This window comes from Bombus fervidus, chromosome 2, assembly GCF_041682495.2.
Source record: "Bombus fervidus isolate BK054 chromosome 2, iyBomFerv1, whole genome shotgun sequence".
In the NCBI taxonomy this organism is placed as follows: domain Eukaryota; kingdom Metazoa; phylum Arthropoda; class Insecta; order Hymenoptera; family Apidae; genus Bombus; species Bombus fervidus.
In genome coordinates, this window is record NC_091518.1 from 12,326,037 (window position 1) to 12,350,777 (window position 24,741).

At 41.3% G+C, this 24,741-nt stretch overlaps 2 protein-coding genes across 4 annotated transcripts in view; both read left to right on the top strand.

Moving 5' to 3' along the window:
* The window catches only part of LOC139998066 (discoidin domain-containing receptor 2), a 134,671-nt gene that overhangs the window by 102,853 nt on the left and 7,077 nt on the right, over positions 1 to 24,741 (top strand). For all 3 annotated transcript variants that reach the window (XM_072022297.1, XM_072022298.1, XM_072022296.1), the window contains 6 exons: positions 1,738 to 1,843; positions 8,359 to 8,590; positions 17,084 to 17,539; positions 22,038 to 22,245; positions 22,745 to 23,296; positions 23,627 to 23,724. In XM_072022297.1, coding sequence (XP_071878398.1) covers positions 1,738 to 1,843; positions 8,359 to 8,590; positions 17,084 to 17,539; positions 22,038 to 22,245; positions 22,745 to 23,296; positions 23,627 to 23,724 — 1,652 coding nt within the window. The remainder of the gene's footprint in view (positions 1 to 1,737; positions 1,844 to 8,358; positions 8,591 to 17,083; positions 17,540 to 22,037; positions 22,246 to 22,744; positions 23,297 to 23,626; positions 23,725 to 24,741) is intronic.
* LOC139998063 (discoidin domain-containing receptor 2) overlaps positions 1 to 24,741 on the top strand; it is a 399,507-nt gene that overhangs the window by 92,555 nt on the left and 282,211 nt on the right. The gene's annotated exons all lie outside the window — the stretch shown is intronic.

Sequence of the window (24,741 nt, forward strand, 5' to 3'; positions counted from 1 at the left end):
CATTAAAAGAAACTTCTTCATTATCCTACACGTTGGATTCACATTCCATGCAAACATCTCTTCTCGTCCACTCGCTCAACGACAATTCCACGAAACACCTTGACGTTATAATTAACGTCACGACTCTTCCAAATAATTAAAGCCCTGGAATAGTCCCTGAAACTGTTTGTGTATCCAGGCGGTCGTGAATTTAAGATGTTGGAGGCAGCAAACGATCGTGATAGTAATTGACGCTCTCGTAGCTTGAGGAAACTGCTGTCGTTGGCCACCGTGTTCCGACGAATCCAATCCTCCTCCGCACACGGGTTTATCGAGCTCTCGCCACAAACGGTGGACGCATCCGTTTCTCTGCCATGGTTTCCCACTAAACGCTCGTATATTATCCTCGTATTCCCGAGAAGTCCGATTTCACGCGTTCGAGTAAACAGATCCGCTTTGATGGTCTCTCCCCCCCGTTGAAGAAGGCGGAGAGAGGATGATGCTCGTTTTTATCCGCACGACGACGGCTCGATCCGGTCGCGTGTTCCCGCACCGTAGCGAAAACCAGTTCAGACGTGTAATTTCGGGTCGTCGAAAATGTTTCTCGCGCCTCCGGACTGGTGATTGAAAAGCGTTTCTTGGTATCGTGCCACGGTGTATCGCAATTATCGCCGGGCCGCAACATCGTCCCGAGAAAAATACGACGTGCCTCCCTGTTTCACCGCCTCGTAATCACGCGCCAGTTGGTTCGAGGCTGCGCACAGGCAACCTCATGCCTGTTCGAGACGTGTAATGAACGCTCGATGAACCGTACACGGTGCTAGCCCGAAAATAACGGCGCGAAACTCGCGGATATCATCTGACCATGGAACGTCCCGTGGAAAACATATGGTGGATTCTTGCCACGGTACGCTCTTTTGATATACATCTGAAGTTTATGGTTAAAGTACATACTTGTGCTATTGTACTTCTTATGGCGGTACTTGTATGGCGATTGTTGTGGTTCAAGTATGTCTAAGAGTGTTTAATCGCTTGTATTCAAGTTATAAGATACGTGTAAATACCTGAAAGGCATGCACACGTGTAAATATGTTTTGTTCTCTTCTATTCTAAAACCGGAGTTTTATTGTTTTAAATTATTTAATTTTGTAATTGATTACCATTTTCCAATTTAATTTGCGACTTGGAGAGAAATTAATCAGTTGAATGTTATAGTATAATGATATGAACTATTCAAAAGCTATATTGATCAACTGTGTAAATTAAGAAATAGAGGAAAGCGATGATGTTAAAGATACTACTTTTAAAATTTACTATTATCCATTGATGAACGAACTTATGGAATCGAGTCGTTTGTTTCTCGACAACCAATTATCAATGGTATAATGAAATGAAGAAATGAAAAGAAGTGGACTCGATCAGTTTAGCTTTCAAGAGGCTTATTATATTCATAATAGCTCGATGATAAACAAATCAAACAAGATTAAATTTATTTATATATTAAATTTATATTTTATTTAAAAGGAAAACGAAATTTAACGAACAGAGATGTATGACCAATAGTACAAAACAAACAAGCTAATAATTTGACTATAATGTTACTATACACGAGCACAAAGGAACGTGTTCAAATTAATATTATGATTGTTCCGAACAATTAAAGCGTTCGTGCAGTAATCACACCCTTCTTCAGGGCTAAAATACGCGTGGAACGAATACGGACGTGTATATAATCAAAGCAATTTCCTTTGTTTGCAGCACAATGCATCGCACCCCTAGGGATGGAATCTGGTGCGATTCCCGATGCAGACATCACAGCGAGTTCGAGTTTCGATAGCGGAAACGTCGGGCCACATCACGGACGGTGAGTGAATTACCGTGTATTACCGTCTCGTTTATAGAACGCATTATGCAGATGCGGTGCAATACACATTCGGAAATATGATAAAATTAACCCCTTTGTGCGCTGCGCCTGGCCAACAGAGATGCAATTTCCAGAAATCAGTGCGCTTCGTTAGGCGATCTATTCGGGGATGAATTGTAGCGATCTACACGACGAAAGATTCTGTTACGTTCCATGAGAGAATTCGAAAATTGTTTCGATACTACAATAGTATACACGATATTACACGAAATTTCATCAAGATTGAAAAACTTTCTTTAAAAAATTTATCTCGATATGTCGTTTGCTGATTCTTCGGACAATGTTATTTTTCGCTATATAGCTGTATCTTCTCTAGTCGACGAATAAGACAGAAGCGTAATATTAAATAAGTCGCTGGGAGCCACATTGACCAAATCCACGCTTTTAGAAAATTTTCAATTATCCAGATATATGAATAGTGTTTAACCTTCCAAGGTACAATATAACGTGATTTTACAAAAATAATTAGTCTATTACTAAATACATGAAGTTTAAGAGTAAAACTACCGAGCAGTTAAAATAGGAATAATGGTCAGAAAAACAAACATAAAACAAAATTAGCCTGTAATCATCCTTCTGAAAGGATGCTAACCGTACCTAGGTGTGAAGAACCAGAGATGTTAATTATCCTAACCTAAACCCTTACCCCCACCTAAATGAAATTTGTTTTTACGCTCTAAATTCCATCTAAAATTATGTGACCTACTCTGAATCTTGCCAGTGAGTCATCTAATAACATTGTCTTCCGAAATCACGTTTGAAGTCGATCGAGTATAATTCACTATGAAATTTGTCAATGAGATAAATAATATAAATGCGTTTTTTTTCCGGACGCAAAGGATTTATCAAACGGGTTGATGGACAGCTTAAAACGCGATGCAGATTGATGCGCGAGCGCGATTGTGCGGCGGAGAGTTTGACGACAGAAAAAGAAAACGAGTCTCTGCTCGTGCGGCACGATAACATTTCTGACTGTGAATGCTTTCTACGGCTTAAACGGATGATCCTCTTCCTGTCCGTCATCCTGTCTACGACCGAGATAGCTCACGATCGGGACTCGACCCCGGTCACCGTATTAATCACCGACTACTAAACTGCACGTCTAATTCGGCCTTCAAGCCGCAATGAGGATTAATGACGCGGGATGTCCCGCATGCACAGCCATTTGTATCGAACGTTCCGAAGCTCTTAGGCATCGTTAACGTGGACTCCGCGTATTCCTTTGATTATACGTGCCAGCTAATTACCATTCCAAAGAGAGCATTCCACCGGGTTTGCCAGATATAGACAGAATGCCCGAATTACGATGCTGCGAGACAAGGACCACCAGCGATGTTAACAAACCGAGGCTCGCAAATCGTTTGACCAAAGAAGAAATCTTCCTTTACGGGAATCTTAACGATCCACGACGTCATCTGAAATCGTTATCGAGTCGTTTCACCAAGCATAAATTTCCACTGAAAAATCTTGAGAATATAAGATTAATTAAAGATAATATACGATAGTTGTGTTCGGTTTAGGAATAATTTTTTTATGGAAATATGAATTGTTAAAATTTCACGGAGAGTAAATTTGCATTAAAAGAACCGGATAGTATACAATTAATTAAGGTTAATATACGACAGTTGTTTTAGACTTGGAAGTAATTTTCTTATGGAAATAAAAATTTGTATTTTCTGAAAAGATGAAAGTATTATAGCGAACAAAGGGTGACAGAAATTCATGAGCAGAATATCAAAATATTAAAAGATTCTTCTGAAAGAGATGGAAAATAGGATTCTTAAGAAAAACGAAAAGAGGATGAGTTTGCTAGTTTTGTCCGTTTTACATGCATCCCATTCAAAGAAGAAATATTTTATTAACGCGAGTGACATTTACGAACTTCTTTGATAGCGATGGGTGGTCCCTGGCTTTTAAGCGTCACCGTGGGATTCAGAGAAACACGACGAAGAGGCGTGAACATGTTTATGGTCCGGGGAATTTCGTTGAAAAGCTGCATTAATGCCAGTACGATAATTGGAAGTTTAACGTGTAAGAAGGTATCTGCGACGTTTCCTTTTTTTCTCTATTCTTTCCTTTTTTCTCTTTTCTCGGCCATGATATAAAGCAAGGAAAGCCTTTTCGATGCAATACCGATATCGTCGCTTGTGCACACACTCTTTACCGGTAGAGACCGTCTAGACCTTCTTCAACGGCACTTCCATGGCTTCCTGATACTGCGGGCTTCCCGGTGAATACCCTATTTACCCCATACGACTCCCGTTTACCCTAAAATACGCGAATCTAACTCGTATTACGTGTACATGGCTTACCTTTTCGTGAAACGTACGTACATTTCGTTCTCGAATATTTCTGTCTACCCCATGGACTTCTACATTACCATACATTTTGTCGCAGGAACTCTTACAAATTCTAACCGATTTATCGGGGAATTATCGGATGAAATAATCGTCTAGTTTAAAAAATATTTTACGTACAGATATATTTATACACTTCGAATTGTATATTTGATGACAACAATATAAAACTAATTAGGTGACACTAATCTCTAGCTCTAGAATATTTCGTATATTGCCGAATCGTCTTAATTAAGTGGCTCTAACTAATTTCTTGATTGTATGATTATATTATTTCTTAAATATGATCTTGGATATTTACTTTTTAATTAGTCCAGAATTATTGAAAATCTCTTGTTTTGGGATATATTATTTCAAAATTTAATATTTTCATTTTCTTTATTCGAGGAAAAGAATCCAAAGTAAAAGAGTCAAAGAAACATATTCACTTTCCTTTCATCCACTTTCCGAGAGGACCGCAAACCTCACGTACGAAAAGGTAATCCAAAACCCTGGTCGCTCTCCGGAAGCAAACAACAAAAAGCTAGGAGCCTGGTAAACTTCGCAAGGAACGAAAAAGAAATCCGACGCGTGTAAATAAGAGAGCAAGCACGGCTCCCAACCTCCGAGTACCCGTCGTTTGTCTTCGCGTTCGTGCGCGGCTCGTTCGCGTGCCCGCTCGAGTACAACGTCGCTCCGGGTTCAGGCTCGGCACGTTCACGAAAGAACGTTTTCATCGAGGCGATCCAAGGTGGATCAGCGAGATCGCAGAGAGTGAAATAGCTACGGAAGTTGGCTTCTTCTTGTCGCCGGGAGCAACAAATCATGCCCGAGAATCCGGACGGATAGTAAGTTCTCTTTTTCGAAGAAGAGCTTGGAGAAGTGTCTCGCCGCTGGCTCGCGTTCGACAAACCATTCCTCTCGATAATCGACCCGTTCGTCTCAGCGGTGTCGCGCTTTCGACGATTTCGCCGACGTAGCTCGAACCGTTTTCGTGGCTAAAGTCCGCGTAATCGTCCGGCTAGAGATTTATCGCGGGAGCCGGGTGGCACGAGCGAAGCCGCGGAATGTCTTTGATGCCCTGAACTGTATCAAAGTGGCAGCCAAGGCAGTTCGAGCTCACTTAATGGGCTATGAGTTATGGTCTTTCGCTGTGCTGGATGTATCCTCTCCCTCTTTCGCGCCTGCCCTCCGCTCCTTCCTATTTACCTTACTGATGCTTCTCTTTCCTTCCTTGCCCTTCTTCTTCGCTCTCTCGTTCATCCGTCTGTATACTCCCTTTTATCCCTGGCTCGTTCTTTTCGACGACGCACCCACAGTTTCTTCGTTCTCCTCTACGAAAGAGGGGTTCGTTCACTCGTTCAGGGACAAGGCCGCTTTTACCGGGGCCCCGCGTCAAAGCGACGCTTAAAATTCTGACGCTGCAGAGAGGCTGCCATGACAGCCTCACCTCTTTATTGCGAATACTTTCGCCGACGTATATAACTTTGGACCCCTGGTGAATTCGTTCGGCTCGGCCTACTCTTCTGGTTCCTCGCGCTCTTCCCTCTGCTTCCGTTCGCGTTCCCAGCCGTTCGAGACACTGGCGGCTTCTTTGCGCTCTTTGGGGCGGTGCTGTTCGAAAGTAATCTTGGCCCGAGAAGGCCTGCCGGCGAGAAAGAGAGTGTTCTCGTTTTTTATTGTTGAAATTGAGTTTCAAAGTGACTAGCGAGAGAACGTGTTTGTTGCTCGCGTCAAAGGTGAAACACGGGAAGTTCGATTTTGGGGAAAGGTAAACGCAGTAAACGATTGCGCTTGTAGGGTAAACTTAGCGTAACTACTTTCTCTGCAAACTGTGTGAGAAATGTAGGAAATTGAACAACTGTGTTTCTCTTTCGTTTAACACGTCTTTCTACGAGATGATTTTTAATTTGTTGGAGAGTTTTGCATTTTATAAGACTTACCAGAGAAACGAATATTTCCTCCAAGTTTTAATTCTTTTCTGAAAGCTCTAATTATGTCGTAATTATAATTCCAACCAAAAGATAAAAAAATCTTGTGAGAAGTTGCTTTGGGTATTTTAAAATTGTATAAGAACGAATCAACACCAGACGTTTAATTTTAGCGATGCATAAAATAAACAAATTACATTAACATACAAACACTTTCTGATATATTATATTTCGTCCGATCCAAAATAAGAGAAGATAGATCAATTATCAACGACCCTTAAAAGGATGAATTTCTTGTATCCATTTTAATTAATAATTACAAGGAATACAACGCGTGATACTTGAAAGGAAAACTTCCCAAATTCTTGCCCTTAACTTGATCGTAAATTTCGTTATTAATAAAAATACCAGTCGTAAGAGTATTAATCTCCTTGAACGCTTGATCGATTCATCAGACTAAAATTCCTTACAAAAGATATCTTTTTTTATTTTACATCTCTCTTTAACTAGCATCTAAAATGCGCTATACAGAACAAAACAGCAATGAACAGTTAACAAAAACAATAACAATGGTCAAGTGAGATGTTTCCGATCGCCGACCGAATACAAATGTATACGGACTCGTGAATTCCTTTCGATTTTCTTGGCGATCGAATCGGTGCCAACATTCCTTTCTGCGCGCGTTTTTCACGACAATCACGGACTCTCTATACTAGTCTATAGAGAAGAAAGGGAGCTTTTTAATGCCGTAGACGAAAGGTATGTGCGAATACAATTATTAGCCGGCTCTCGAAGAGTGGCTTCCCCGTTCTCTGGTGTACTCGCTCCAGCTCATCTTTAATTCATGCCATCCAGTGGCTCGACTCGATCGATAAATTATAATTTCACCCCGTATCGGCCCGGCAGAGGTGACGGTTATCCGTCAGCTACCGGCTGGATCACGTATTTATACGATTTCCTTTCCCGCGACGATGTAACATTTCCGATTATACCGTCATCCTCTCTTTACCCGCCGCCTTATCGCTAGATTCTTATCGGCACGTCAATTGCGACTTGCAACGTTCGCATACGATTGTGCGAATACTGCGACGAAAAGGCGTCGTGAATATGTACGATGTGTGTACGGGGGACTCGATTCACTGTAATTGCCGACTTTGCGAAATCCCGGAGGCTACCTGCAAACGTTGAACACTATTTGCGCGAAATGAGCGGATGTCTCAGGCGTCTGATAAATATTTTGTACATATTACGATCATTTACATAATATATTAATTTTATATTATGGAAAGTTGGAAATTTATCGTTTCGCGTGGTTGTATTTTTAATAAGTGTTCATGGATATAACCATCATCTGCGTACGTTACGCTTATTTCTTTTTTAATTTTAGAATTTATGGATCCCTGTGTGCCGTTTTTTAAAAAGAATATTTACGGATACCACGATCATCCGCATACGTTGTTCTGGTTTTTTTGATACTTGAAAATTTATGAGTCCGCGTTTGACGTGTAACAAGGATATTTAATATTTATGGATTATCACAATTATACGCTATCCTTATTTTTTACAACTTGAGAATTTATGGGCTCCTGGTTGTTATCTATAAAAAAGGTGCTTCACATTTATGGATGTCACGATTACTCGTACATGTTCTCTTCATTTTTCAAAAACTTGAAAACTACCAGTTCGTGGTGGTTGTTTAAACGAATGTATGCTATACGTATCACGATCACTTACATACTTTGTCGTTATCCTATAAAACATGGGCGTTTTTCGATTCCTGGTTGTCGTGAATAAAGAGCATGGAAAGGTAAAACCAAGGGAAAGTAGCACGTCCAATAGTTCAAATATCAATTACGTTACTTAAACATTCCGACGTCGGTTCTTCGTGTACATAGCCCATATTCGTGGCATGAAAATTAAATTACACACCGAAATTCCCAAAGAGACCAGAAAAAGTCTCCTGTTTTCCTACAATCTACATCGACCGCAGTTTCCCCGGAAATGTTTTAGCGTTCTCGTTTCCCTGGATTAAAGAAAAAAGCTAAAAAATTGTACCTTGGAAGAACAGCGGAACAACGAGGACGCAATAGAAACAGGAAGAAGAGATAAAAAAAAAAAAAAAAAAAGAAAGAAAAAGAGAGAAGAAATAGGAGGCTGGTAATCTCAGAGCAAATATTTACTCTTGCAGGTTGAAGCAAGAGAGCCACGGAGGTGCCTGGTGTCCAAAGCAGCAGATCACGACGGAACCACGCGAGTGGTTGGAAATCGATCTTCACACGGTCCACATGATCACTGCCACCGGCACTCAGGGACGCTTTGGCAACGGCCAAGGTGTCGAATACTCGGAAGCATACATGCTGGAGTATTGGAGGCCGAAGCTCGGCAAATGGGTTCGATACAGGGATGTTCGGGGTGAGGAGGTAAGTAATCGCGACGTTTCAAAGGTGTCGCGATAATTGACCGGCTTACAGGCGTCGAGAGGTGTCGATTGCGCTTTCTATTAGGCGAGTATCTAAGTAGCTTTCCCGTTACGTCGAAAGAAGTATCCAGGAAAGAGAAAACGAAAGTACGAAGCTTCGAACAGGAAAAGGAGAAAATTCTTTCTCTGGTCACTTTTTAGAAGATAGTTATAAACTGTCGCGTGTTGTCGGAAGTCGGGAATCGTACAGTTCCTAGCCTTTCCGGCAAGCCGTTCGGTTAAATGAACGAGTAGAGAATTGACGTTGAGTTGAGAGAAATTTACGATGGCACGTTTGTTGTCTGACAGGAAATAGAGAAATCTACTTAGGTCAATGAACAAAGATAAGTTCGTGGTGATTTTGTTCGAATCCGTGTAGTTCGATGAAGTTGATAGTGTATGGTGAAATGGACGGAAACATTATATTACAATTTCTAACCCGTTCGTTCAGAATTCGTGTGAATATCTTACATTCCAAGACACGTATGACGCGAATGATATGACAGACTTGTAACGAAATAACTAGGAAATAAAAGCGATGAAAGATGCTCAATTTATACTGAAAATTAGCCAGTATCCTAATACTTAGGACAGACAGTATATGTCTTGCTCAACGCGATTCGTAATTCTATTCTATTAGGCTCTCAAATAATAAAAAAAAAAGAACTCTTTCGCGTCAAACCTAGCGATGCCTCCTAACAGCGCTCGAAGAGCAACGCGTAAGGAACAGAGAGTGAGAGATCGGTTAACGATCAATACGTGTGTTTGGCATTCGCGGTCGTGGGAGCCACGTACACGGCACACAAGAGGCGCATAATTCAATTCAATTAACCGGTCGCAACAATTCAGCGGCGGGGCGAGATCCACGCGAGAGGTCGCGCGTAAGCGGAATCGCCGTGGTTAAATTTAGTCGGCGCGCGAGTATACGCGTAAAACGAGCAGAACACTGTGGATTATTGGGAATGATTTGTGGCGGTTGTCCGCGGGTCCATGTGTAGACAGTGCGCTGGGTCCTGGTAACTAAACCGTGACGTTAACAAGACGTAAATCTCGGACGCAATATGCTCCGCCTTGAAAATGGTCCCGCGGTTCTGCTTCGATGGCAATTTACTAGAATAGATCGGTAACCGTGAACTCGGCGACTTTAATTAGCAACACTCGACAATAGAAGGCGGCGGTCGTTCATTTATTACCACCACGAGAAATATAGGTATGTCCTCTACCGCGTTACTCGTTCGAGAATCTCGTGAATTCTACGGGCGGAGAGAAGAGGAGAACCAGGTTGACGTCGATGAATGAACTGTCCTTCGCGCGTACCGGCCACGCGTCTGCCAGGAATTCCGACCGTTGACGTGGGTGTTATAAGTCTGCGCTGCATGCGAAACGTATATTATATTCGCCACATGCTTGGAATGTTTTCGAGCAACACAGGAAGATACGTGCCTTTAATATATGCGAGTGTAAACGTTCCATTGGTTCTCGAAAAAATTTCTTTTTTATCAGTTGTTAAGGATAGAAATAGAAATATTTTTCTGTCGTTGATTTTGCAAAGGAATACACTAAAATTCGGGTTAGTTTCAAAATAAATATATCGTCTAGTCCAGTACGACGTTACGAGTATAGAATACCAAATGCGGAGGAGTTAACTAAACGGTGGCATATTAACTAGAAATTTTTATGGCCACGGAATTACAAATGAATTTCAATTATTTGTAATGTAAATGTGGTACATTCAAGACTTCTGAATAGAGAAATTATTATGTCCAAAGGATTGACGATCCCAAAGATCAGATAATAATTCTACGGTTACCAGGTTAAGAGTCCATCCACGTCCTTCGCAAGGAATGAAACATTCTCGACATAGATCTCGATCGCAGAAAAAGTAGTCGAAGCGATTCATTGAAGTTGCGAAGTTAACCACCGGTAGCCTACTCCACGTTGATACGGAATAAATACAAGCCAGCTAGAACTTAGTGACATTGTTTTCGGTTGCACCGCGCGATTTATCATCGTCGTTGGAAAGCCGGTTGAAAAGGAAGAAACGACTAGGTGGTTCGGCAAAGAACTTTCTTTGTTTCGTGATATTTGTTCTGAAGAGCGACGGGGAGACCAATATAAGTCATTTCGCCTTGTCGACGATAACATTATTTTCGAGCCGCGTATTTTTATTTTATTTCCTGACGAATAAGACGCGGACGTTTATTCCGACTGGTTGTGATTCTTGAGACCAGCAAACGGACGAAAGGTGAAGAAGGGCGGAAGGGCGGGAGGATGAAAAGCCAGGAAAGGAAGAGAAAAAAAAAAAATTGAAAGATGAAAAAGAAGAAAGGAAAGAAGGAGGTGAACGTCCAGTCGACGAGGTGGATTTCCTTGGAAGTTAGTACGTAGAGAGGGTGCTTCGAGCTTATTTGTATAGGAGGGTGGATCAATAAAACGAGGGAAGGGAAAGTCGTCGCGTGCTTGCTCGCGGGTCAGACGATTTCGACTCACCTACATAGGCGTACATGGCTTGAATAGCCGAGGTCGATCGAACCTACCAAGCCGCGCATCGCACGAAGGTCGAACTCGACAAAATTTAACCACCCTTATTCAACCATCGCGACTCCATTTACATGCCGCGGCGAAATAACCTTCCAGGCATCGAGAATATTTTTCTCTTGGAAAAAGAACTTTCTGACACGCACTTTCTTCTTGTTAACAGGGTGTCGGAAAAGGCAGTGAAAGTGTTCGTGGAAGAAAAACTGCCATACTCTTGTACCTGTCAAGTCTTTTCCTTCAACTTTCTGCCTCTGGCCGCTGTATAATGACAGATTTCTTTCAAATTCAACGTTAAAATGATCTTGGTAATCTATAGTAATGCGATAGTCTATATCGTTCGTATTAGCACACTGTCATAATGATCGTCGATTGTCGGTAGTATTAGATTGCCCGAAAAGTGTCTTTCTTTTATAGACACGTCTTTTACAACGACGCATCTTTATACAAACATGAAACCTAATCTATCGAACGTTGTGATCTTTATTTTGATAGAACAAGATGGATCATACGTAATTCGACAAAATAATATAAAACGGACAATGTTGTGTATCCATTATTTCCTTATAGAACGAAAGAAACTTTTCGGACGACCTAATACATACTTCTGTGGACGAGATGACTACAGACTATGACTACAAGAAAAAATGGACTGCGATAGCAAATTCGTCTGTTTCGAACATGCACGAAACATAATTCCATTGTGTGATAACATGAAACATACACTGTAATATAATAACTGTGATACAATAGTAACGTAATAATTGTAAATGCATTTCTAAAATTTCTACGTATTCGCGAAAGTATTCAATTATCTTAATTAGACAAACAATTAGATTTCTAGAATATTTAATATTTGTAATATTTGTGTTATGACTTAATATTCAATACGTTGATACGTTTAAGCATCTAAAACTATTCTTTCAAAGCAAAGAATTAAATAAGAACACAACTCAAGCGCTATTCTCTTTTTCTTACTTACTTAATGCCAACACTTGTCACAGCCACGGAATTTACGCTGTCGAATATTAGTTATAAATCATGATTGCTTCCACTCATTTCCACTGATTCTTGTTTTCGTTTAATCTGTGCCATAAACAGTTCAATTAAGCGAGGTCGGCATGCGACGACCGCGAGCCAGGAAACCGGTTGAAAAAAGTGAAAGGAAAGCGAGATTCTCGCGTATCGATGACGACGGTTCTTCGTGGAAGCGTGCTCGCCGAGGAAAAAGTCGTTCGTTAAAGCCAGATTCGTTAGAGCGGTTCGGAAACAGGTACTGATTCGAAACGAAACGGCCCACCCAACGAAACTCCGAGAGCAACGCGTCCTTTCGTGGTTACGGGGAATAAATCTGCAGAAATTCGTGTCTCTTTCGTCCTGCTGCGAGGGGCCTGTTCTTCGCTTAATTACACAACGATACTCGGCTTATCCGACGAATAATCTCTCGTAACAGCTCAGCCAGGATCAAGCAACGTCGGTGGTACCGCCGTAGTGTGCGGTTGTCAACGACTCGACCACTTTACAATCCGAATGGAACGCGAGAAAAAAGGCGAAAAACCGGCGGGATGCGTCTAATATTTTTCAACGATCGCATTTGGCGGGACAGAGATAACCAACTGAGCATAAATTATTTCGTTGATCCCTCGAGCAAACTTCTTGCCGTCTAACCGAGCTAGTCGTTCCTGTAAAATATCGTTCGCTGGTATTTTCTGTCTCGAGTGAAATTTCGCTTGTCGATTTAGCGAGTGTCATAGGTTATGACTGATAAATGAGAAGACCATAAATTTGAACGAGGAAAGACACGAGCGAGAGCTGTGAAAAATTGGAGACCAGGAACAACTTCTTTCCCGCTGAGTCATAAACTTTCGACTGTATATCTCAATGAGCTAAGAAGCATTATCTCGTTTAGGAATTAATAGGATTAAAGGCCTGAATATTCCAAGCGCTGCTACATTAGAAAATATTGATGCGGGCTTATAGATCTTCGTGAAAAGAACAAACAGGTTTTACGAACACATACACGAGTATTTTATCTTTCGTAATTAATATCGTACATCAGGAACGTTCTCGACGCAGCCATGTTTTCAAATTCATAAGAGATACCACTTCCTTTGAAGTACATAGATATGTTCGCAAATCTCCATTTCATTAGACGCGGCTGCGGATGCTCTCGAGGATCCAGAAGGTCGTTGGACCTGTTTTGCGAGTACATGACGCATCAGGAAAATTCGTGAGGTTATACGTCGGACCACCCGTCGCGTATATCCGTCTAATTAAACCGTCAGACAGCTTATCCGTCACGATCTTTCTCGACGACACGGTGCCATCAACGACGCTTCTATTCGGTGGCGGGCCACCGTTGACGATTCGAGATTAAGAGGCGCGGAAACATTAACATAAAATGGGCGTTGGTAGCACGCCACGCCCTACCAGTCATCTTCGTACTGCGCTCGGAATTTGTGTACGAAAAATCCCACCAAAACGCTTTTGGAACCGAAACGATGTTACTCCTTCTTACCTTTTCCTTTTTCTCTTTCCGTTTGTTTGTTTTTTTTTTTTTTTTCGTTTTTAGAGAAGTAAGATGGTTTAGGCGGCGCGGAAATGTCTTTGAGTGGAGTGGCGAAGCGTTGCGCGCGTGGGCGCGCAGATAAATATCGAGATTACTTATTTTTCTTGGTTGGACGAGTCGGCGGCTCGTAAATGCCGTCGTATTTTCACCGTCGCGCCTTTCGTTCCCGCGGCGACGATCACACGCCTCAGCTTTTCTCGGAATAAACTGAAAATTTGTGGCACCCCTTTCGCGGATCGTCAGAGCCGATTAAAAGCGACCGCGAGAGGCCTTTGATTGCGTTCGATCTCGAGGTGATGGGGATTTATTGGCGTTATCGGATCGTTTGATGAGCAGCCTGCTCCTTTTAACTTTGATGTCTGGTATGTTTTTGCTGGTAACCGGATGGTGGAAATATTTTTGTTACTGGAACTGACGTTTGAGGGATTTATCGGTGTTGGAAGTGAGGCAGATGTCTTATCTATTGTTTCATGTTAACTGCTTTGTGTTGAATCATTCTCAAAGCTTCCGCTGTATTTCGCTTTGAGGCAACGCACGCATGAACATATTGAAAGTATTTATGCCTGCAAATACAATTAAACATATTATGTATAACATTATGTTTATAGCAATTCGCAATTTTTTTATTTAGAACAGTGGCTATGTGATTTTTTGTTCAAAGAGCAAACGACGAAGAAAACACAGCAATACGACAATTGCATCAACTGTGTTCCACTTCATCCCTTATATTCTTCCAATTTATCACCAACGAACTTTCTCTTCTTCTTCTTCATTCGACAATTTCCTCACGCAAAAACGATTTAGAAAATACGAGAATATTAAAAGTGTCTTCTCATAGTCCCTTCCTCTAATACATTCTGATTGTTATTTACTCGAAGTTAACACATTACTAGAAAATGTGTGAAATACAAAAAATGCTCAATTTCAAAACGTTTAGAAAATTCACGACTTGAAATTTCGGAGGTTTTTTATCATTCGTTAAATTACAATATCCTTATGTTTGTTAAAATTTAGCAAGCTTGAAGTAGCAGTTACACAAAAAGTCTGATGATTCCGATAGGACGTTTGTCTACAGTATCTCGTATTTCCTGCGACGAGCGTGCTTTCCCAATTCGCAAGCGGAGCCACGATCGTGGCGAAGGAAACGCGATTAAAAGATGATCGTCGACCACGCGGACCGGCACGTTCTGTGGCGTGGCGGTCCGGTAATTGGGAGACCCGGTGGCTGACACCGTTTTATTCGCGCTCGTTATTCCCTCCGCGACTTTCTAGCTGATGTTTGGCGCATCGAAACGAAATACAATGAGCCGACACGCGTGAAATTCCGGCTGGCATCGCGCCGCGGACCACGTTTCGTTTCGACTTCGTTACAGCGGCTTAATGAGCACGCCCGCGCTCGTTAAGGGGCCGAAATATGCGGCCGTAAACGAAACGCTTCTGAAAGAAATCTAATCCGAATAAAAAATATTTGTCGACGATCGTTGAAATCTTGATAACGGAACGGTTTCGTTTCAGCTTGTTGAAATTGTACCTGGTAAATGTTAGAAGCAGCACGGAGATAACGTGTGAATTTATGTGAACTTAAGGCTTGCGCTTTATTAGTTGGTAATTGTTGAAAATCGAAAATTTTTAAAGGAAAGTTAACGTAGAATTACTTAAAGTTTCAGGGAGAGCTTCGTTATAATTCGGAAGAATATAACGGTTGAGATAATTGTTGTTCAAAAAATGCTTGTCTCAATCACTACGATTTTTATTGTAAATATCAAATCGTAAGAAGAATTTGACATTAGATTTGTAAATCTTCAAAGTTAACATTGAAATTATTTTCGGAATTCAAGTGTCTGTACCATAAGCGCAAGTGACATTTTTAAGACAAGTTGAAGTGGGTTGTGAAACAATCGTGGAGATTTCTTCGAGCACAGCCAATTAAGGAAATGAAAGGAATAAAATAAAATCGGAGAGTAGTGCCTTTCTTCTTCTCTTCATTTAATATCGAAATACATTCGCCGAGTATCGGAAGCTTAGCGTTCGATTATTTCTCCAATGAATCTTAGAATCTCTTCATTTCTATCAAGACCTAGATCTAAGTAAGCCTAAAACAGCCTGCAAAGTTTTTCACCTTTTTAAGATTCAACAGCTAACAAAACGACGATATTTCAGAACCTCTTAAACCTGGAAATTCTTTTAGAAAGCGGTGAAATGCTTAAGGGAACGTCGGTAGAAATGTCGTGGGCGTTCCTGGGTGCCGCGATTTCTCGTTTCACGCGTTCTCAGACGGAACAACGCACGTTCTATTCTGTCGGCGGAGCGCGAGCTGGAAGGCCCAAGCGTTTGTATCGCAGCAAAGGATCGAGAATTTCTCGTGCAGCATCGTCGAGGGTCGTCCCTTCGAAACAAAGGACCTCTTATTTTCCACTTACGAGCTTGACAGCGGCACTCGACTCCACGAGTATGATATTCTCACGTATCCTCGGTTACGTGACCGTGGTTCATCGCGGTCGTGATCCCGACAGGTGTATACGCATACTATTTGAATCTTCATTATCGATACGATCGCCGATAGTTTATGGTATTTTAATGATACGGCCCCGAGAGCCGAATCCGTAATTCCACCAAGTATATCCATGGATTCCGTACGGTTCTACCCGCCGCACCGTATGAATTATTCAATAGATATCCCTCGAGCGACTTTATGTCAGGTGTTAATAATGATCTTCCTTTCTGATACGAATATATCCAAGTTTTCAGCCGCTAAATTTTCAGTCACGCGTAATTTAACCATGCCAGAATTTTGACGAGTGAATTGCGTTTCCTTTAATAATTATCGAGACTCGTGACAGAGATTGAGGCATAAACAGACTTGACATGTTCCTATCATATCTTTGAAATTAATACTTTTATGTTGTAATTTGTCTCCTTCGATGGTTTTATTAACATTCGTAGAATATTTTTTACAAATCTTACAGTTACGATAGAGAAAGTTGCAAGTAGATAAGGATGAAAGAGTTGAATGTTCGCAAAGAGGAATACCGAATTATCGATACGTAATGATAAAGGTACCGAGCGTGTAGGTATCGAAACATTATCGAAACATTACGATCAGTAGAGTGGTCAAAATTACCATTTTTATACATTTTTGAGTATCTGAACGATTTTTGTTAAAGCGTATACATAAACGCGTTATTATTCCTTCATAAACATTTCACGTTAATTTCTTTAGAACAATTTTTATACTTCGATCATCAGTTAATTCTAGCGTTAACAATAAATATTCCAATTCACCAAATAATAAGAGAAATAACACTTTCCAAACAGAACGTATCTAACCTATCGATGAATGGTTTGTCACAGGTGATCAAAGGGAACACGAACACCTACCTGGAGTCGAAGCACGAACTGGAGCCACCGATGTGGGCGAGTAAAGTTCGCTTCTGGCCGTACAGTTATCATCGTCGCACCGTTTGCATGCGGGTAGAGCTATACGGTTGCCCGTGGAACGATGGGATCGTGTCGTACTCGATGCCACAGGGCGACAAACGTGGCAACTGGGAGTTCTTCGACGCGACTTACGACGGTTACTGGGACGGCCAGCTTCTACGTGGCCTGGGACAGCTGACGGACGGCAAGATCGGGCCGGATAACTTCAAGATGAGTTATTACGATTTCGATAGAGGTCAGGGATGGGTCGGTTGGAGAAACGACACCAGGTCCGGTCATCCTCTCGAGATCAAGTTCGAGTTTGACCACGTCAGGGAATTCTCCGCCGTGCACATATTCTGCAACAATCAGTTTACCAAGGATGTACAGGTAAACTTTGTGAAACTTTGTAAAGTTAGTTCTAGATAATACTGAATGAGCTTTTTGTGGAGAACGATATGAATTCATTAAAAGTTAATATTATGTAAATGCAATCTTTCGTTTGTGAATTCTTTAATGAAAGTTCATTATTGAATTTTATTTCTTAACGTTACAAATCTGAAAGGAATTAAAATTTATTCGATATTCCTTTGGTCATTTATTTCTTTATTCGTTCTAATGTTATTTTCTTTTTTTCACACTTTCTAAAATCTAGTTTTAGAAAGTTTTCTTCTTTTAAATCTTCTCTTAGAAACATAAATGTATGTTTTGTATTTCTAACTTACACGTATAGTAAATTCTCGTAAAATATCTAGTAAGTACTATAATCGTGTTTTAATCATTATGCGAAGATGAACAGGGAAACTGATTTTTTTGATAAATATGACACAGTCAATAAACGTATGGATTTACTTAAAAGTCGAGTAGAAGCGTCCTGTACAAGGTGCACAATATCTGGTATAATTAATAGAACATTGTCAGTATTTTCTTTTCTTTTTTTTTCTTTTTTTCTTGAATACTATTTAATAAGATAGAACAAAGGAAGACAGAGTCTAATTTTAATTAAAGGATTATTGACGGAGTTAAAAAGTTCGAGATGGATAACCAATGCAATGCAGGTTGATTCAGCCTCGTGATTTCGATAGTAGAGCAAAAGGAAGAGGCAGAAGGGAAACCGGGTAGGAGAAACCAGAGCCTTCCCCAACGTTTGCGGGTCGTGATCCCCACGAACGAACCCTCGGGCAAATTTTTGGCCCGGAGAACAGTCACGTATTTATGTTCCACAACTTGCAGAGCCAAAGTCACGCTCTTCGGCGTTTGTTAACCTGTACCGGTAGCGCTTTCATCACGTAATATTCTCCATCTTCGTTATTTCATCGAGCAACGTACAATAAATTTGCCTGTACTTTTAGCTTAAAAGATAAAACAAAGTAAATAGAAGAGAAAATGAAAAAAGAAAGGAAGAAGCCGCTTCTCGATCCGTCTACTTTAAATTTTAATATTTTGATTCGTTCCCGTTATCGATACTGCCGTCCGACGATGGAATTTCCACCGTAATCCCTTTACCGGCGATCTCTTTGAATGCAAGTCCGGCCGCGTTATTTTCAAATTTCCTCTATGATCGTTCACCGAATATCCGCGAAAACGCGTGAAAAAAAAGAGGAAGAGGGCGGATAGATACGAGCACGACAGGGAGGAAATTGGAAGGGCCCGGGTCGGTGACTCGCCAACGCGCGACCAGACCTACGATACAGAAGAGTGAAAGAGAAAAAAAAAAATATAGCGATGAAAACTAGACGTCGAATAGGAGAGCAAAGAGACTGAGCTAGACGCGTTACGAATAAGAGAGAGAAAAAAGAGAAAATAGGAGAGACAAGAGATAAGAGGAGAAAAAACAGGACAGACAATCGCGGCGAAATACGCGCCAAGATCCAACGCCTACCTTTAAATCGCGCCCTGGAGGAGTAACACGAAAGGGAAAGAAATGATGGCGTACGCTATGTAATCTAGTTTTCGCGTTGAAGTCAAGGTCGGACGTAGGATGGGTAACGAGGCGTAACAACGGTTGGCCCTTGCCTTCGGTTGAAGCGGATGAAAGGAGAGAAAGAGGAAACGAGCCGCGCGATTTTGCACAGGGTGGTAACAATGGGCGTTGGCCACAACCGAATTTCTGCTGGCGCTTGCTGGCGATAGTAACGGGCGATGATGGTGTTGGTGCCGTTCCGACGCCGGCTGTGTTGCCCGTTTCTGGGAAAATTTTCCGGCCCCGCGTGCTTCCGGCCACGAATTTCTATATAATGGCCCCGTCCCGGTATCAAGATTTATTTCAATGGAGCCCCTCATTACCCTGGCTAAGGCCTTTGCTCCATAATCGAGCAACCAAGGGGCTCCAAAACAACAAACAACCAAGATAGAAGGGACGAAGGTATTAGCGAGTGCGTCAGAGAAGGTTAAAGTGCTTTCTTCGTGTCGTCGTCCCTTTTTCTTTGTTTTCTTCGTAAAATAACGAGATACCTAAATTGATGGTTACTTTTGTTCTGTTCGGTGCTTATGTATTGTTCAAAGTAGAAAAGATAAAGTTTCTAACGTGTATGATCAAACAGAGATGCACCGTTAATAATAGTCGACATAAGTCTACGTAATTAACGTTATTAATATTCTGCAAGTAATCAAAAGGATGATAAGAACACACGTTCTATCTCAAGACAAAGTAAAAAATTGGTTTTGATATAGAATCGCTTGACAACACATTGGAACTTAAAATTGTCTTGTTACAAAAGACGGGTAACGTGACTTATTACGTTTTCTTACCTGTAGCTTTCGATTGGTATGCCAACATTTAATCGTTTTCCTTGATCAAACAATACGCTGAAGAATCTAAATCGGCCTAAGTACTCATCTAAACGCGAGAGGAAAGAAACTCTTCTGGAGGAGAATCAAGGAGATAAAGATATTAAAGAAGGCAAATCCCTCTGCTCTTCACTGGGTTCTTGGCGTGAAAATGACCGGCGCGATCCAACGAATGGCGAACGATAGAAAATGGAAGCTTTCCGGGTCGACGTCGGTTGAGGCGTACTCGCCTCGACAAAATAGGCCTCGAAACACTCTCCTTGCTGGTATCAAGATTTATTTGAATGGAGCGCCTCATTACCCGGCTCGAAGCTCGATTGTGCACTCGCTACCGAGCAAGATGGAATGACGGAGAGGTGGCAGAGGCAAGGGCAGCAGAAACGTTGCATCGTCTCGAAAGGGGGAACCTTCTTCTTCGAGAAGGAAGGATGGTTCGTGGAAGACAGGAAGGGAACGTCGAGAACCAAGAGAAACGGTCTCTACTCTCTAGCGGCGGGAATGCTTGAAGGTGGATTCTGTTCTTTCTCTCTCGTACGCACAATGCTAGCGAGCAACGAGCCGGAGAGCAGATACGCCACGTATTCAAATACAATACCGACAGTCTGGCAAGTCGGCAGTCTATGGCTTGAGGTATGAGGGCGAGTAAGGGATGAGAGATGGTAGCAACCGCCCCTAAACGTCCCCTTCTATTAACAAGCGCCCGCTCGCGCGGATAGGACACGTCTTCTGAAAGACAGCACTTCAAAGCATCGCCAGTTTCGCGCTCCTTATCTCTCTCTCCCTTTCGTTCTTCCGTGTTCCTCGAATACTATATTCTCTCGTATATACGTCCGTGGTGGTTGAGCACGGTTTCGTGGCCGCCACGTTCGTCTTCTTCGGCTTCCTCATACTCCTACTATCGTCGAGGCCTCCGTCATCGTCGACGAGCTGCTCTAGCAAGGCAAGCTTCAACGGTGTGCGCTCCCTTGAAAATCCGTACGCATCGTCGTTGCGTTCGGGGCTAAGAGAGTTAGATAATCTCAGCTTTGTAATCTCCATTTCCAAGCCTCTCACGCCGTTCTCCTGGTCTTCGCCCTGTTCTTCCTCTCTCTCTCTCTCTCTCTCTCTCTCTATCTTTCTCACACTCTCTGTCTCTTCCCGTTCTCCACTCTTTCGCTGTTCGCTACCTGTTTCTCGCACGATCCCCGCCTGCCACGGGCTTCCTACTCATAGTTTCCGGCTGGCATTCTCTCCTCGTGTAACTATCTTACGCTTTCCCGTAGTGGAATTAGCATTCCACGCGTCTCCGTTCCGGCGGAGTACGCACAGCCACGGGTGGCTCGCAATTATCGAAGTCGTCGATGTCAACCGAGTGTTGCCTCTATAAAGTTGCTCGTTATGTCCGCAGTAAATAGCCTAGTATGTATTTGCGCGAGCGGAATCGCGAGATATATTAATATCCAGCTTGCCGGAACGACGTACAGGCCAGCGTTCTCCACAGCTTGCTCGGCTTAAGATGCTGATTTATATATATAATTAATGTTGAATATTAGCCACTACGTCATGTTTAGCGTGCACAATGAGAAGCTTCATTTTACTGCCTGCTACAACCTTTGCCGCGATTTTATATATGCGTATATTTTCCGGGTAACGCGGCTTACGAGGATATACCTGTTGTGCGAGCCTCGTTCAGATGCTTCCGGTGAAATATGAAATAAGTTCTCGTGTACATTTCATTACGGGATAGAAGATTCGTTTATTATTGCAGTTCTTATGGAAAGTACGTAGCCGTAAAGTACAATCATATTGCTCCTTTCTGAGATTAGTATAGCGTGTAGGTTACTAAATGGGGATTTTCATCTTTCCTTTTAGATCTTGTTGCTTCATTTAAAAGTAGAAAACAATCTCTAGGAACTTGATATTAAGAAAAAAAGATCTGTTTATCATTTATTCGATTCTTACGGAAAGTATACACGTAATCGTAAAATATAATCATATTAAATGACGAGGAATGATCTCGTGCATAGATTGTTGGATGGGAACTTTTATGGTTCCTTCTATGCCATATTGTGTAATTATAAATACGAAAAAACGAAAAGATGTTTCTCTGTCATGTCAGGTGTTCTCGGAGGCCAGTATAATGTTCAGCGTCGGCGGAAGATATTACACAGGTGACCCGATCGTGTACTCGTACATGGAAGACAGGATCTTCGAGCATTCGAGGAATATCTCGATCAAGCTGCACCATCGGATTGGCAAGTTCGTTAAACTGAAGTTCAGCTTCGCCTCGCGGTGGATCATGATCAGCGAGATCACTTTCGACTCTGGTAATTACTACTTGCACTAACGATATCTTATAGTTGAAAATTACCATCACCATAAAAATTCTTCTACCGTCAAATCTACGAATTATGTTTGAAAAAAAAACTTGTATAAATTCAGCAAATAAATTCTTGCTACTTCAAATCGTCACATTAAGAACTCTTGCGCATAATTCGATAATATTAGCATTTAAATGGACACAAGTTGTAGATTATACTTGTTTTAAGAACTTTTTCTATCCAATTTTACGATTCTTTTGTCAAATAAGACAAGTGTATGGATAACAAGATAATCGAATGATTTGTAATTTGTAAAATTTACTTCTAAAACGTCATCTCCTTTGTGTTACTATGACACAAGAAAATCTACTAACATTAATACCTCGTGACTCCGAAAACTCATTATTTCAATTCTGCAAGAATATTCTTTATTCAAACATTAATTTTTATTTGGCGCAAAATGGTATTTCAAGATCACGAAGGAAGCATCGTTGTCTCGTTACAGATATCGCTCACGGAAATTTCACGCCTGAATCGCCGCCCACGACGGAAGCTCCAAGACTTAGGGATCGGATCTCAGCCCGCGACAATCCTCTGCAAGCCGAAGTTCCAGTAGCGAAGCAGGATGATCCGACCTACATGGCCGTGATTATCGGTGTTTTAACCGCGGTCATCCTCCTGCTTGCCGTTGCGATTTTCTTGATCGTCACGCGACACCGGCAACGAAAGAACTTTGCCAGTCCTCTTGGTACCAAGAGCGCGATTCCGTCGAGCAATCATCAACATCTGTCGCCAGAATCCGCGTACGGTACCACGGAGAAGGATCCGTCGTTGATGACGTACAGAGTCGAGGAACTCGACGATCGATACGCCGGAACCAAGCTAACGACGCTGCCTCGCGACTTGAACGATCGCCTACTAGGTGACGTCAGGTTGGACGAGTATCAGGAACCCTTCTACGAGAACAAGCACCGAGAACCGCCTCATGCCGCTTATTACGGTTATAGCACTGTTGTTATAGACAACAAGGACCTCCACGACAGCGTTGAGCAGTCTGGTAAGTGCAATCGATACCCCACAACCGCTTTGATACTTGTTCGAGTGATAGTTGTAATTTGTAATTATGTAATTCGGGATTTTAATAAGCATTTTGTTGCAAGAATTCAGGAAATAATTTTCATGAATTATCATAAAAATTCAGATTCAAGTTTGTAGATTAATTTTCCAAGAATTCCAATGTTTAAATTTCTAAATATTGCAATTTTGTCATTTGAAACGATCGGCTTATTTAAATTTGAAAATTCTATCAGATTCAAATTAAAAAATTCCCGAATAGTAAAATGTTGAAATTTTCGACTTTTTCAAAGTTTAATCGTTTTATTTACAGATGCCACCTACGACTATGCAGTACCAATGCCTGTGCCTAGTGTAAGCAGCGATCAGGACAGCGTGTTCTCCAAGTCTTCATCAAGGGGTAGCGCAAAGGTGAGTACTTAATGGAAACCTTAAAAACTTCATACTTATGAAAATACCACTAAACTAAGTGTCATTGATTTACCATCGACAATGATTATTTCTGATCATAAACTGACAATAGCTTAAATCAGCACCGTAGCATCAAATATACCATTTCTTCCACGAACAATAGACCATTACATAGCACGAATAGAATATCAAAACCAACACATCAATAGCGCGAAATCATACCCTTTGAAATGCCGTTTGTTTCATCTCGATACCACGTTCCATTGCCGAGATATCGTGGTTTAGAGAGAACCACAATTTTCTATTCCCGTCTCGCTTCCACTAGCGGGATCTCATTCACACGTTTTTCTTGATCTATCCCAAGCTCGAACACCTTCACGTTGGTCAGTGACACACGTGCAGTCAGCTTTTTTTCTAGTGGTTCAACGTACGTATTTCTAGGAAAAGAAGTAGGTCAGGTCTATTCCAAGAATCTTCGTTGTCATTCATATTCCGGTGCATGTTATACCGTAAACTTTGAAATTTCGTATCTCAGCAACTAATTGAAGAGATATCTACTTGGAAAAAAAGCTCATGAAAGCACCCGCTGTTCTTCGATTTTTCGATATGTTTGCTATAGAGACATCGTAATTCTTCTACATGTATTTTGTGTCTAAATTTGTCTTTCTATTTATGTATAATGGAAGAATACGTTTATTTGGAATTTTTAATCATTTCACATTGGATAATTGTAAATTGTTTAATCAAGTGACTATTATTAAGAGAATACAATTATGTTTCAAAGAATTTTAATTGATATTATATAACTACATAATAGCGTTTATTTGCAATACTTATATTTATACCGTTACACTTGTTATGTATTTGTTAAAATTCTTTTAGATATCGCTTGTAAAATCGAAAGTGTGTTTATTGAAATCTTTCGTCCTATTCTCTCTTGAATGTTTAAAGCACCTAAATACTATAATGTTTAGTTATATATTACATATAGTATTTGTTAACTTGAAAGTTTACGAA